At 41.7% G+C, this 12,958-nt stretch overlaps 1 protein-coding gene across 2 annotated transcripts in view; it reads right to left on the bottom strand.

Moving 5' to 3' along the window:
• Nucleotides 1-12,551, bottom strand: part of LOC121443312 (transcription initiation factor TFIID subunit 1-like) — a 73,185-nt gene extending 60,634 nt beyond the window's left edge. For both annotated transcript variants that reach the window (XM_041645019.1, XM_041645020.1), the window contains exons 1-8: nt 12,330-12,551; nt 11,576-11,690; nt 11,322-11,438; nt 5,567-5,686; nt 3,206-3,447; nt 2,042-2,263; nt 1,140-1,358; nt 138-345 (exon numbers count right to left, since the gene is read on the bottom strand). In XM_041645019.1, the coding sequence (XP_041500953.1) occupies nt 138-345; nt 1,140-1,358; nt 2,042-2,263; nt 3,206-3,447; nt 5,567-5,686; nt 11,322-11,438; nt 11,576-11,690; nt 12,330-12,506 (1,420 nt within the window). In that variant the 5' untranslated portion in view covers nt 12,507-12,551. The remainder of the gene's footprint in view (nt 1-137; nt 346-1,139; nt 1,359-2,041; nt 2,264-3,205; nt 3,448-5,566; nt 5,687-11,321; nt 11,439-11,575; nt 11,691-12,329) is intronic.
• Nucleotides 12,552-12,958: the final 407 nt, after the last annotated feature.

Below are 12,958 nucleotides of genomic sequence, written 5' to 3'. Positions count from 1 at the left end.
ATGAGAAAAAAAACAATCAGGGATTAGATTTAAAGCATTTCACTATCCCTCAACAGCCTATAAGATCATAACTAGGATTAGTTAAAATGACTGAGATGAAGAACTGTGTGCTAGATACTGCTGGCATAGAAGCGCACCTTGCTGAACATTGTAGGCCATAGCATTTCTAGTCATACTGGAAGGAAGCCAGCCTGCCAAACTTGCACGCTGAGGTTTTGTTCCTTTGTGTTTGACATCTTCGCCATCCCAGATGATATCATCTTCCCAATGCAGTTGTGTCACCATTAGGAAGTTTTCATCTGCCAGAAGATCAATGCTATTGCTTTCCTCAAGTTTCCTTAATTTCTGTACAAGTAGAAAAAATAAATCAGTCACTGGTCAAAGTTCCCAATCCAAATCTTAAATGATTCATGAGATATCACAAGAGGTGCTTTGCCAGACTTAGTGTCAGATAACTGCAATCCTAGTACTTGGGAGACAGAAAGGAGAATTCAAAGTTTGAGGTCAGTCTGGTATACATAATAAGACCCTGTCTCAAAAAACCAAGGATTGAGAATGTAGTTCAGTGGTGGAGTACCTGCCTGGCATGTGCAAGACCCTGGGATCAATCACTAGCACAGAAAAAAGTGATGCTCTACTTATGCAAATTACCTGATAAGAAAAAAAGAATCTGTCTCTTCTCCAACTTCTACTTTGGAACTGTACCCATTTCAAAACAGAATCCATAGAATAAAGTTTAGTTACATGATGATATACCCTATTATGCAAATCACCTACTAAATAAAGATTTTACCCAAGAACTTCCAAGTTGAGAAGTTAATGAAAATTATAGAACTTGCCGGGTGATGGTGGCGCATGCCTTTAATCCCAGCACTCTTTGGAGGCAGAGGCAGGTGGATCTCTGTGAGTTCAAGGCCAGCCTGGTCTGTAAGAGCTAGTTCCAGGACAGGCTCTAAAACTACAGCAAAACACTGTCTCGAAAAACCAAAAAAAAAAAAAATATATATATATATATATATATTATATATATATATATATATATATTATATATATATATATATATATATATATATATATATATATATATATATATAACTCTAAGCACACTGATTCTTCTCTTATATACCAGAGTTGCTTACCGTCATCATTTTGCATTTTACTGTGGGTTCATGTTCAGTCTTCCTCATTTTGAAGCCATAGTCAAACCCACTGCCATCTTCAGAGACACCTAGCATATCGTACCACAGCCGAGCAGGTCCATAACGCCATTCTGCCACTCTTGGTTTGGTATCCATCACTTTATCTGTGTCTCCAGCTGACTGGGAAAACTTGGATTCTATAGGAGCCATCATTGTGATCTACAACAGAGTCAAAGATGTAGAGGTGGGGCTTTCCTATTCCAGATGACCCACAACTACAGAAAATTAACAATTATAAGGTGACTTAGAGGAACCACAAGGATTCCTGAATAGGAATTTTTACCTGGAATGAGAATATAAAAAAATAGAGGTATTTCATGGCAAACTCTGTCTACAAGTCATAGCTTTATATTTAGCAAAGTATCATCATCTACCCTGCCCTGCCCCACCAAATATTTTTCTGTTACAATAGGAAAGGTGAGACCACTACATTTAACTCATAATTTTTTTTTGATTTTTCAAGACAGTGTAGCCCTGGCTGTCCTGAAACTCACTCTGTAGACCAGGCTGGCCTCAAACTCAGAGATCCGCCTGCCTCTACCTCCCAAGTGCAACTCATAATTATTATTGATAATTAGCGAAGAACTCCCTTCTTTTGGTTTTTCGAGACAAGGTTTCTCTATGTAGTCCTGACTGGCCTGAAACTTGCCTTGTTGACCTGAACTCAGAGATCCACCTGCCTCTGCCTCTCAAGTGCTGGTATTAAAGGCATATGCCACCAAGCTTGACTAGTAATGCTTTATCAATTAATTATTAATTAATCAATTAATGCTAAAGTGTTAGTTCCAACTTTGACACAAGCTAGAGAGCTTTCTGCATGCCCCCATGTCTACTTTGCCTACTTCATCATCAGAGAGACAATGCTCTGGAGGTGGAGGTGGAGCATAGTCATAGCTCCACAGAGATTTCTGGTTGACTTCTAGTTCTACTGAGCACTCCTCCTCCTCCTGGATCTGCTCTTCCTGTATAAGCTCACGGTGCTTCTTTTTCCTCTTTCTCTGAGCACTTCTCCAAACAGATGGGACATTCTTCCCTGGTCCAAAAAGACGTAAAAAGCGTAACACCTAGAACACAGAATATACCATTATGCCAGAGATTTGGTGTCTGGAAAACTCAAGTGATCTATTCAATTGCAGGGGAGAAAACGAGGAGTCCTAAGTTCAGACCATAAAAGTATTGTCCCTTAGTAAGACAATTTCTTTTTTTTTCCCCTTCTTTTTCATGCATTACTGGGCTTTGAGCCCAAGGACTTACACTATCAATGAGCTACATTCCCAGTCCTTAGCTTTGTTTTATTTTTGTTTTCTGAGACACAGTCTCACTATGTAGTCTTGACCTGGAACTCTCTATGCAGAACAGGCTGGCCTCAAACTTGAGATCCACTTGCCCTGGCCTATGTTTAAAGGCATGCACCACCATGTCTGGCTAATCCTTAGCTTTTTTTTTTTTAGAGACAGGGTTTCTCTGTAGCTTTGGAGTCTGTCCAGGAACTAGCTCTTGTAGACCAGGCTGGCCTCGAACTCACAGAGATCCACCTGCCTCTGCCTCCCAGATGCTGGGATTAAAGGCGTGCGCCATCATCACCCAGTTTAGTCATGTATTTATGTATGTGCATGTGTACATGTGCAGGAAAACATGCCATAATACATGTGTGAAGTCAAAGAACAAGTCTCAAGAGTTGGTTCTCTTCAATTTACAGGATTCAAAAGAGTAAACCCAGATGCCCAGGCATGCATGCAAGTGCCTCTATCCAATGAGCCACCTTACTAGCCACTAATAGAATTATTTACTGTTTTTTTGAGACATTCCAGGCCACATTTCCTATGAATACATACAACTTCAAAATATGGTTTAATACAGTATAAAAAGTTCCTATACAAATAATTATCTATCATTGAATAAGTATGTCATTAAATCTCATGCACTATAAATTCAGTATTATAACAAAAGAACTTAGAATATGGAAGAAGTCAGTTTTCCTAATGGATAGTCTCCATACAAAGTACCTTTCCAGGCCTAAATTCTGGAAAAAGTTCTGTGACACTTGGCAACAACTTGGTGGCATCATGCTGCATAATCCCAGCCAATGGAAGAGTCAGCTTTCCATCCTTAGATTCTGCCTGTGCTGCTTCCTGAGGTCCCATCTCAGATTCTGAGTCAGAGGAACTACTGAAGTCCACTTTCTCTGAGGCCAAAGAGGAAGGGGCAATGATGGAGGGCAAGATGATGCCTTCTCCATCTTCAGACACTGCAACAAGGAAGAGAGACCCCTTTGGAATGTAACTGTGAACACATTTCCTCAAATTCAGCCAACAACCCCTTCTAAGCTAATATGCATGGCTCTGTGGCAGGGGATATAGTCCCAAGCACCCAGATTACTAGTATGCAGCCCCCAAAAAACTCATCCAATTTATTATTTCCCACCATCCCCAACTCACCTTGGACCTGGTACCCTAGGGTTATGATGAGAGAAAACAAACACTATTACTACATTTACTACTTTCCATAAATGACCAAACTGTGCCCAATATTGTGATTAGTATCAAAATTATATTAATACTTCACATTAATCAGGCCCTGTTATGTTTATTTCAGTGATCTATAAGATGGAGAATTGTTAAGCTCACAGAGTAACAAAAAAATAAATTCCATACACAAAGTTAGATAACATTTACCTTGCAAACTAAAAGAAACCGTCAGAGCACCAACTGGAGGAATTTATATTAATATAGCCTCAAAATATAGAAGATTAGGGCCAGGCATGGTGGCATACTCCTTAGATCCCAGCACTCAGGAAGCAGAGGCAAGTAAATCTCTGTGAATTCAAGGCTGACCTGTTTTACATGGAGTTATAGGCCAGTCAGGGATAAACAGTAAGTCCCTGTTCCAAAAATCAAGGTGCTGTTTCTCTCTTGTTTTCTGACCTAAGATAGCATTATTACTGTTATAAGGGATAAGAATAGTGAGCTGACAACTCAAGAACTTATTAGTCTTTGAAATCTAAGTAATGCTACATTCCAGAAGACTGTGTGATTTGAGACAGGGTTCTGTTATATTGTCCTAGCTAGCCTCAAACTAGCAGTCATCCTACTCCCTTCAGAGTACTGGGAATATAGGTGTACACTACCATGCCCAGATTAAAAGTTTTTAAAACCATAATTTCCAAATACAAGCATATAAATTAGTTGCATCAGAAAGTCTTGGGAAGCTGGGTGATTGTGGCACATGCCTTTAATCTTAGCACTCAGGTGGCAGAGGTAGGCAGATCTCTGTGAGTTCAAGGCCAGTCTGGTCTACAGAGTGAGTTCTGGGACAGCCAGGGCTGTTACATAGAAAACATTTTGAAAAACATAAACAAAACAAAACAAACAAAAAAAGTCTTGGGGAACAAAAACTGTTGATAGCTCACACATGTCATCCCAGCAATAAGAAAGCAGAAACAGAAGGATTGCTACAGATTTGAAGGCCACCTGGCCTATCATACAGAGTTCCAGGGAGGGTCTTTATAGTAAGACCCTGTCTCAAAAAAAAAAAAATTCTTCGGAAACTCTTAACAAAAATTCCTGGGCTCAGCCAGGCGGTGGTGGCGCACGCCTTTAATCCCAGCACTCGGGAGGCAGAGGCAGGCGGATCTCTGCGAGTTCGAGGCCAGCCTGGTCTAGAAGAGCTAGCTCCAGGACAGGAACCAAAAAGCTACGGAGAAACCCTGTCTCAAAAAATCCAAAAAAAAAAAAAATTCTTGGGCTCTATCCCAGATCTTCTGAATCAAATACTCCAGAATAATCAAGTACGTAAATGTGATGGGCAGCCTAATTTGAGAAGCACTGCATTAAATTATTATTTCTTGACTGTGTGTTATTGAACATTTAAAAGGAAAATTTCTACTCAATATCAGTATTTGACACTATATGACTTTTTTTTTTCGAGAAGTGCCATCCTTTTCTAAAATATTTTTTTTTCTTTTCTAAAATATTTTTTAAAAATAGGGGCTGGAGAGATGGCTCAGAGGTTAAGAGCATTGCCTGCTCTTCCAAAGGTCCTGAGTTCAATTCCCAGCAACCACATGGTGGCTCACAACCATCTGTAATGGGGTCTGGTGCCCTCTTCTGGACTGCAGGCATACACACAGACAGAATGTTGTATACATAATAAATAAATAAATATTTAAAAAAAATAAAAAAAATAAATAAAAATACCCTTAAGCATGTCAAAAAAAGCCTGCTTTGATGAATAGAAACTCAGTCCTAAAAAGAAAATAAACATTGGGGGAGGGGGAGGGAAATGGGAGGCGGTGGCGGGGAAGAGACAGAAATCTTTAATAAAAAAAAAAAGTTAAAAAAAAAAGAAAATAAACAGTTTTTACTTACCACCAGTAATACCATCTTGGTCCTTCTCTTTCTTCAGTGGTCCTGGCGGTGGAGGTGGGGGAGGCATCAACTTACAATCAATATCTTCACAATCAGCATCATAGTCATCTTCATCATAATCTGATGAAATAAAAGTAATCTCAATATGAAAAGCTCTATACAATACCTTTGAGCGTCCTTCAAATCTCAAAAATGTAAAGCACCATAGAAATACTATGCATCATTTAAGAACACACAGAAAATCTTGTGTGTGTGTGTTTGTGCGTTCGTGTGTGTGTAAGACTCCTTTAATCTCAGCACTTGGAAGGCAGAAATAGGTAGCTGAGTTTGAGGCCAGTCAGGCTATATAATCTATCTCAAATAGTCAACAAAATATAAAAATAATACATAGAATATGTAGCTTTCTGCCTTCAAAAAGATATGGTATAGGGGGCTGGAGAGATGGCTCAGTGGTTAAGAGCATTGCCTGCTCTTCCAAAGGTCCTGAGTTCAATTCCCAGCAACCACATGGTGGCTCACAACCATCTGTAAAGAGGTCTGGTGCCCTCTTCCGGTCTGCAGACATGCACACAGTCAGAATATTGTATACATAATAAATAAATAAATATTTTAAAAAAAAGATATGGTATAGTCAAATGGAGTATGAGCACGTTCAGGAATTGTGTGAATCCTTTTGATCCACTGCTCCTTTTCCTAATCATACTGGGTTTTGTTTCCACCTTCTTCAATCTCCTAATTGAATATTCTTTCCCAGTTTCTAAAATTAAAAAATAAAACAAAAAGCCGGGCGGTGGTGGCGCACGCCTTTAATCCCAGCACTCAGGAGGCAGAGGCAGGAGGATCTCTGTGAGTTCGAGGCCAGCCTGGTCTAGAAGAGCTAGTTCCAGGACAGGAACCAAAAGCTACAGAGAAACCCTGTCTCGAAAAATCTAAAAAAAAAAAACAAAAACAAAGAAAAAAAAGGGTTTCCCTTAGAGTTCCCAAGCCTCTGATACACTTTTCCTATATATATTTTGGCAGTAGTTCATTCTTTTCAGTGCTTGTAAACTATTGGTAGTACTCAATAGTTGGTCCTGAACATATTTTGTTTTGGTTTTTCCAGACAGGGTTTCTCTGTGTAGTCCTGGAATTTATTCCACGAAGGTTGGTAGCCTTGACCTCAGAGATCTGTCTGCCTCTGCTTCCCAAGTGCTGGGATTAGAGGTGTGCCACCACACCTGGTTAAAAATTTGTTATGTGCTTTATGAATATGGGCGATTTGTCTGCATGTACATCTGCACACCAGAAGAAATCATGGGACCCCATTATAGATGGTTGTAAACTGCCATGTGGTTGCTGGGAACTGAACGCAGGACCTCTGGAAGAGCTAGTCCTCTCAACCTCTGAGTCACCTCTCCAGCCCCATATTTTGTTTTCAATGTTTTGATACAAGGTCTCATACAACCTAAGTATTGGGATTACAGGCGTATACTACCTCAATGGCCCAAATATTCTTTGGTTCTACATATTTTCCTTTTCAACAGTCATCCTTATTAGCCAGTATGGTAGAACATGACTCTGATGCCAACACTTGGGAATGAAAGGCTTTATGATTAGGTTGCTCAGAATTGGACTCAGAACTTCTGGAAGGGTAGCCCATGCTCTTAACCTCTGAGCCATCTCTCCAGGCCCTACAATTACTGTTCTTGCAGAAAACCAAGGCAGCTCACAATCTTCCATAACTCTAGTTCCAGGGGATCTGACATGTTCTGACCTCCAAGGGAACCAGGCACACATCTGGTGTCATATACACATGCAGGCATAACACCCACACCCACAAAAATAAAAACACATTTAAAAAATATAATAAAGGGTAGCCGGGTGGTGGTGGCGCACGCCTTTAATCCCAGCACTCGGGAGGCAGAGGCAGGCGGATCTCTGTGAGTTCGAGACCAGCCTGGTCTACAAGAGCTAGTTCCAGGACAGGCTCCAAAACCACAGAGAAACCCTGTCTCGAAAAACCAAAAAAAAATATAATAAAGATATGACTCTTTTAAGGGGGGACTCTTTTAAAGCAGGGGGGGATTAGAGAGATGACTCAGTGGCTAAGAGCACTGGTTAATCTTTCCAGACAGCCTGAATTTGATTTCTAGCACCGACATGGTGGATCACACCATCCGTAACTTCAGTTTCAGCACATCCAGTTGGCATCTATGGACAATGCATAAACACACACACAAGGACAAAACATTACTATACATAAAATTAAATAAATCTAAACAAAGAGCCTCCTAGTCAACAAGTCAACCCATTAGAAAAAGAAGTTTTCTGCACAAGCTTGGCCACCTGAGTGAATTCAATCACTATGACCCATGTAGAAATGGAAGGAAGGGGGCTGGAGAGATGGCTCAGCGGTTAAGAACACTGACTGTTCTTCCAGAGGACCCGGGTTCAATTCCCAGCATCCACATGGCAGCTAACAACTGTCTGGAACTCGAAAATCTCACACCCTCACACATACATGCAGACAAAACACCAAGGTAAATAATTAAAAAAAAAAGAAATGGAAGGAAATAACCAATTACATGAAGTTGTTCTCTGACCTCTACACATGTGCTGTGATGCACACACAAAATAATAATCACCCTTATTAATCCTTGTGAGTTTTTTTATTGAGACCAGATCTCTCTATGTATCTCTGGCTGTGCTGAAACTTTCTATGTAGACAAGGCTAGTCTCAAATTCAGAAATCTACCTACCTCCTCTGCCTCCCACCCTACTAATTTAAATCCAAATATACATGTTTTGCCCTTTAATCTCAACACTAGAGAGGGAGAGGTGGGTGAGTTTGAGGACAGTGTGGTCGACAGAGCTAGTTCCAGGACAGACAAGGCTACACATAGAAACCCTGTCTTAAAAAAAAAACAACATACAATAGAGAAATAGTAAAATCTCTTCCAAGTCAAGCAACATAAAACATGCCTGTAATCCCAGAACTTGGGAGACAGAGGCAGGAATAACAGCAGTTCAAAACTAATCTCAGCTACTTATTAATTTTGAGGCCTACATGGGACCCTGGCTAAAAATAAAAAAATAAAAGTAGAATGTGATGGTACAAGACTAATTTTAACAGATTCAACACAATGCCCATCAAAATCCCAGCAAAATTTCTTCAAAGACCTCGAAAGAACGGTACTTCTCATACTTCATGTGGAAAAGCAAAAAACCCAGGATAGACAAAACAATCCTGTACAATAAAAGAACTTTTAGAGGCATCACAATCCCTGACTTCAAACTCTATTACAGAGCTACAAGTACTGAAAACAGTCTGGTATGGGCATAAGAACAGACAGGAGGACCAATGGAACCAAATAGAAGACCCGGATATCAATCCATACATCTTCGAACACCTGATCTTTGATAAAGAAGCAAAAAATATCAAATGGAAAAAAGAAAGCATATTTAACAAGTGGTGCTGCCATAACTGGATATCAACATGTAGAAGAATGAAAATAGACTCATATCTATCACCATGCACAAAACTCAAGTCCAAATGGATCAAAGACCTCAACATAAAGGCAGCCACACTGAACCTTATAGAAGAGAAAGTGGGAAGTACACTTGAACACATTGGCACAGGGAACCACTTCCTAAATAGAACCCCAGCAGCACAGACACTAAGAGAAACAATAAATGGGAACTCCTGAAACTGAAAAGCTTCTGTAAAGCAAAGGACACAGTCAACAAGACAAAATGACAGCCTACAGAATGGGAAAAGATCTTCACTAGCCCCACATCAGACAGAAGTCTTATCTCCAAAATATACAAAAAACTCAAGAAGTTGGACATCAGAAGATCACATAATCCAATAAAAAAATGGAGTACAGGGCTGGAGAGATGGCTCAGTGGTTAAGAGCATTGCCTGTTCTTCTAAAGCTTCTGAGTTCAATTCCGGGCAACCACATGGTGGCTCACAACCATCTGTAATGAGGTCTGGTGCCCTCTTCTGGCCTGCAGACATATACACAGACAGAATATTGTATACGTAATAAATAATATTTAAAAAAAAATGGAGTACAGACCTAAACAGAGAACTCTCAACAGAGAAATCTAAAATGGCTGAAAGACACTTAAGGAAATGTTCAACATCCTTAGTCATCAGAGAAATGCAAATCAAAACAACTATGAGATTCCATCTTACACCTATAAGAATGGCAAAGATAAAAAACACTGATGACAACTTATGCTGGAGAGGTTGTGGGCTAAAGGGAACACTTCTGCATTGCTGGTGGGAATGCAGGCTGGTACAGGCCCCTCTGGATGTCAGCGTAGAGATTTCTCAGAAAATTAGGAAACAACTTTCCTCAAGACCCAGTAATACCACTTTTGGGTATATATCCAAAGGATGCTCATTCATGCCACAAGGACATGTGCTCAACTATGTTTATAGCAGCTTTGTTTGTCATAGCCAGAACCTGAAAACAACCTATATGCCCCTCAATCAAAGAATGGATAAGGAAAATGTGGTACATTTACACAATGGAGTACTACACAGCAGAAAAAAATAACGACAGCTTGAGTTTTGCAGGAAAATGGATGGAACTAGAAAACATAATTTTGAGTGAGATAACCCAGACCCAGAAAGACAATTATCACATGTACTCACTCATAGGTGGTTTTTAAACATAAAGCAAAGAAAACCAGCCTACAAACCACAATCCCAGAGAACTTAGACAACAATGCGGACACTAAGAGAGACTTACATAGATATAATCTACATGGGAAGTAGAAAGTAGAAAAAGACAAGATCTCCAGAGTAAATTGGGAGCATGGGGACCTTGGGGGAGGGCTGAAGGAGGGAGGGCAGAGGGAGGGGAGCAGAGAAAAATGTAGAGCTCAATAAATATCAATAAAAAATGTATTTAAAAAAGACTAACTCTAGCACTCTGAAGGCAGAGGCAAAACAAACAAACCTGTTCCAATTCTGGGATTTTAATTCTAAAATATAGCTGAGGAAACCTTTAAATTATGAGGAAGAAAAAATGTATTAGGGGAATGAGTTGATCATTGACATGAGACTGTAAACTTAATCCTTCTTAATCTATAAACTCTTTAAGGACAAAGACTGGGTTTGTTTTGGTCACTAACTTTGAAGACCATCTAATAGTATCTCAAACCTACTGGCGCTTAAAAAGATCAAATGATGCCAGGCAGTGGTGGCACACACCTTTAATCCCAGCACTCAGGAGGCAGAGGCAGACAGATCTCTATGAGTTCGAGGCCAGTCTGGTCTATAGAGCAAGTTCCAGGACTGGCTCCACAGCTAAGAAACCCTGTCTCTAAAAAAAAAAGTAAAACAGCAACAAAAAAAGATCAAATATTACCCTTGTTATCAGCCAACAATTTGAGACTGAAGAGTATGAGAATAAAGGCCTGCGTTTGGTAAAAGAGAATACCTACTACTTGTACTGAATTGACAATGGGAATAGCAGACAAAACAAATGCACAGACAGTAAAGAACAATGACAAAGATGAAGCACAGACATCAGAGGCCCAAACAGATTTATCCAGGAAGCAAATTCACTACACTACTAATTCTACAACATTAAAGAATGCCAGGCATAGTGGGGAACACCTTTAATTCCAGCACAAAGGAAGAAGCAGGTGGATCTCTATGCATTCTAGACCATCCTGGTATACCTAGCGAGTTCCAGAGCAGGCAGGGCTATGCAGAGAGACCCTGTCACTAAAAAAAAAAAGAGAGAGAGAGACTCACCCGAGTGACAAAGAGGTTGCAAGCTCCCCATCGTCTGCTGATATCTTCGGCTTTCATCTTCTGCCACCTCATTGATGTCCGAGTAGTCCACAGCATCTTCTCTACTCTGAATCCAGCCTAAGGACAGAAAAGAGACAGCTCAATAAAAAGCAAGGAATTCTCACTTCCATAGATAATTCCCACAGAGATGTAAGTGGACAAAAGCTAGTCTCCTCCCCTGCCCTGCACGGTCCTCCTCACGGCCCACACTTCACCTTCATCGGTTACCAGGGTACCCTCAACTGCAGTCAGTTCTTCATTTGCCGTGAGTTCAGTGATGAGGCTGCCCAGACCCAAAGCCCCCAGGCCGGCAAGGTGTTTCTTACACTCCTGAAAAAGGGAGAGCATGCTTGTCGAAAGACAACTAAACCTGAAGGTCTGGCACAAAGGTGAATTTGCCTTGTTCATGGCAGAGTCACAAATCCATCTGAAACATGACTTCACAATGTGCTCAAAGGGACATCACATGCAAAAAATGTCCAGGAAACCTAAATTGCACAGAGATCCGATCCAAACTCCACAGGTTCCATTCATAGCCTTGGCTCTGAAGCCACTCCCGATCAACGGAGGAAGCCAGGAAAACAGAGTTCCAAGACTTCTTCACTATCTCACACGGGAACGGTTCAGATAACTGTACTAGGTTCAACTATTATATACCCCACCAGGCAAGTAGGCAGGTGGGGTATATAATAGTTGAACCTAGTACAAACCAAACACCTCGGCGTCCGTGTCAGGCACTTAGCCGTTTTCCCCTTTTCTCCTCCTCTCTCCTCGGAGTTGAGCGCGCGCTCTCGAGAGCGCTTTCGCTCTCGCCTCTCTCTCCGCTACTCCTCAAACCCAAGAGAAGGGGATGCTCTGCGCCCCGAGAACGGGCTAAAACACCCTCTCTCACCGATTCCTAAACAGTCGCCCGCCACGCCTCCGGTTCTCCCCAGCCGCACCCCCCTCCGCCTCAGGCCCACGCCTCACATCGTCCAAGACGCTTTCGCCCTCCAGCTGCCCGGCTCCATTGATGTTGCCGAAGAGGAACCCGGTTAAAGAAAATGGGCCTCCTCCGGAGGAATCTTCATCGCTGTCTGTGTCTGACATGGCAGCAGGCTGGCCGGCACCGGCTGTGGGCAGCAGCGAAGCCCAGCCTGGCCCCATGGGCCGGAAACAAGTACGTCAGTCGCGCAGTAGTGACTAGGCCGGCTCTCTGACCCTACCAGATTCTAGCGGATGTTGCGCAGAAAAAACCGGAAGGGCCGGACAGTCGCTCGAGACCGGAGGTTCAGGAAGACTACTGCACTAGCTGTTTTTGATTGGTCCACCCAGGAACAGAGGCTGGGGAAAGTGGAAAGCGATTGGCCAAAGGGAACATTCGGTCCCGCCCATTTTCAGCGCGCATTCTTGTTGCTAGGGTAAGAGAGGCAGATTTTCCTCCAATAAGAGAAACGTTTTGAGGCGGCACGACGTATGCTGGGAACAGCGAGTCAGGGACTTCTTCCGGTTTGTGCAGTTCTCCAAAGGAACGTTGTTACACGGGGAAATCCCGTCCTGAAAAACAAAATAAGCGCCCGCCATTAGTCCCAGCGCTCGGGAGGCAGAGGCTGATCTAT

The sequence above is a fragment of the Microtus oregoni genome, unplaced genomic scaffold (assembly GCF_018167655.1).
Source record: "Microtus oregoni isolate MIOR12 unplaced genomic scaffold, Mior012 000104F_ref0000108, whole genome shotgun sequence".
NCBI classification, from domain to species: Eukaryota; Metazoa; Chordata; class Mammalia; order Rodentia; family Cricetidae; genus Microtus; species Microtus oregoni.
This window is presented reverse-complemented; position numbering and strand designations above follow the sequence as displayed.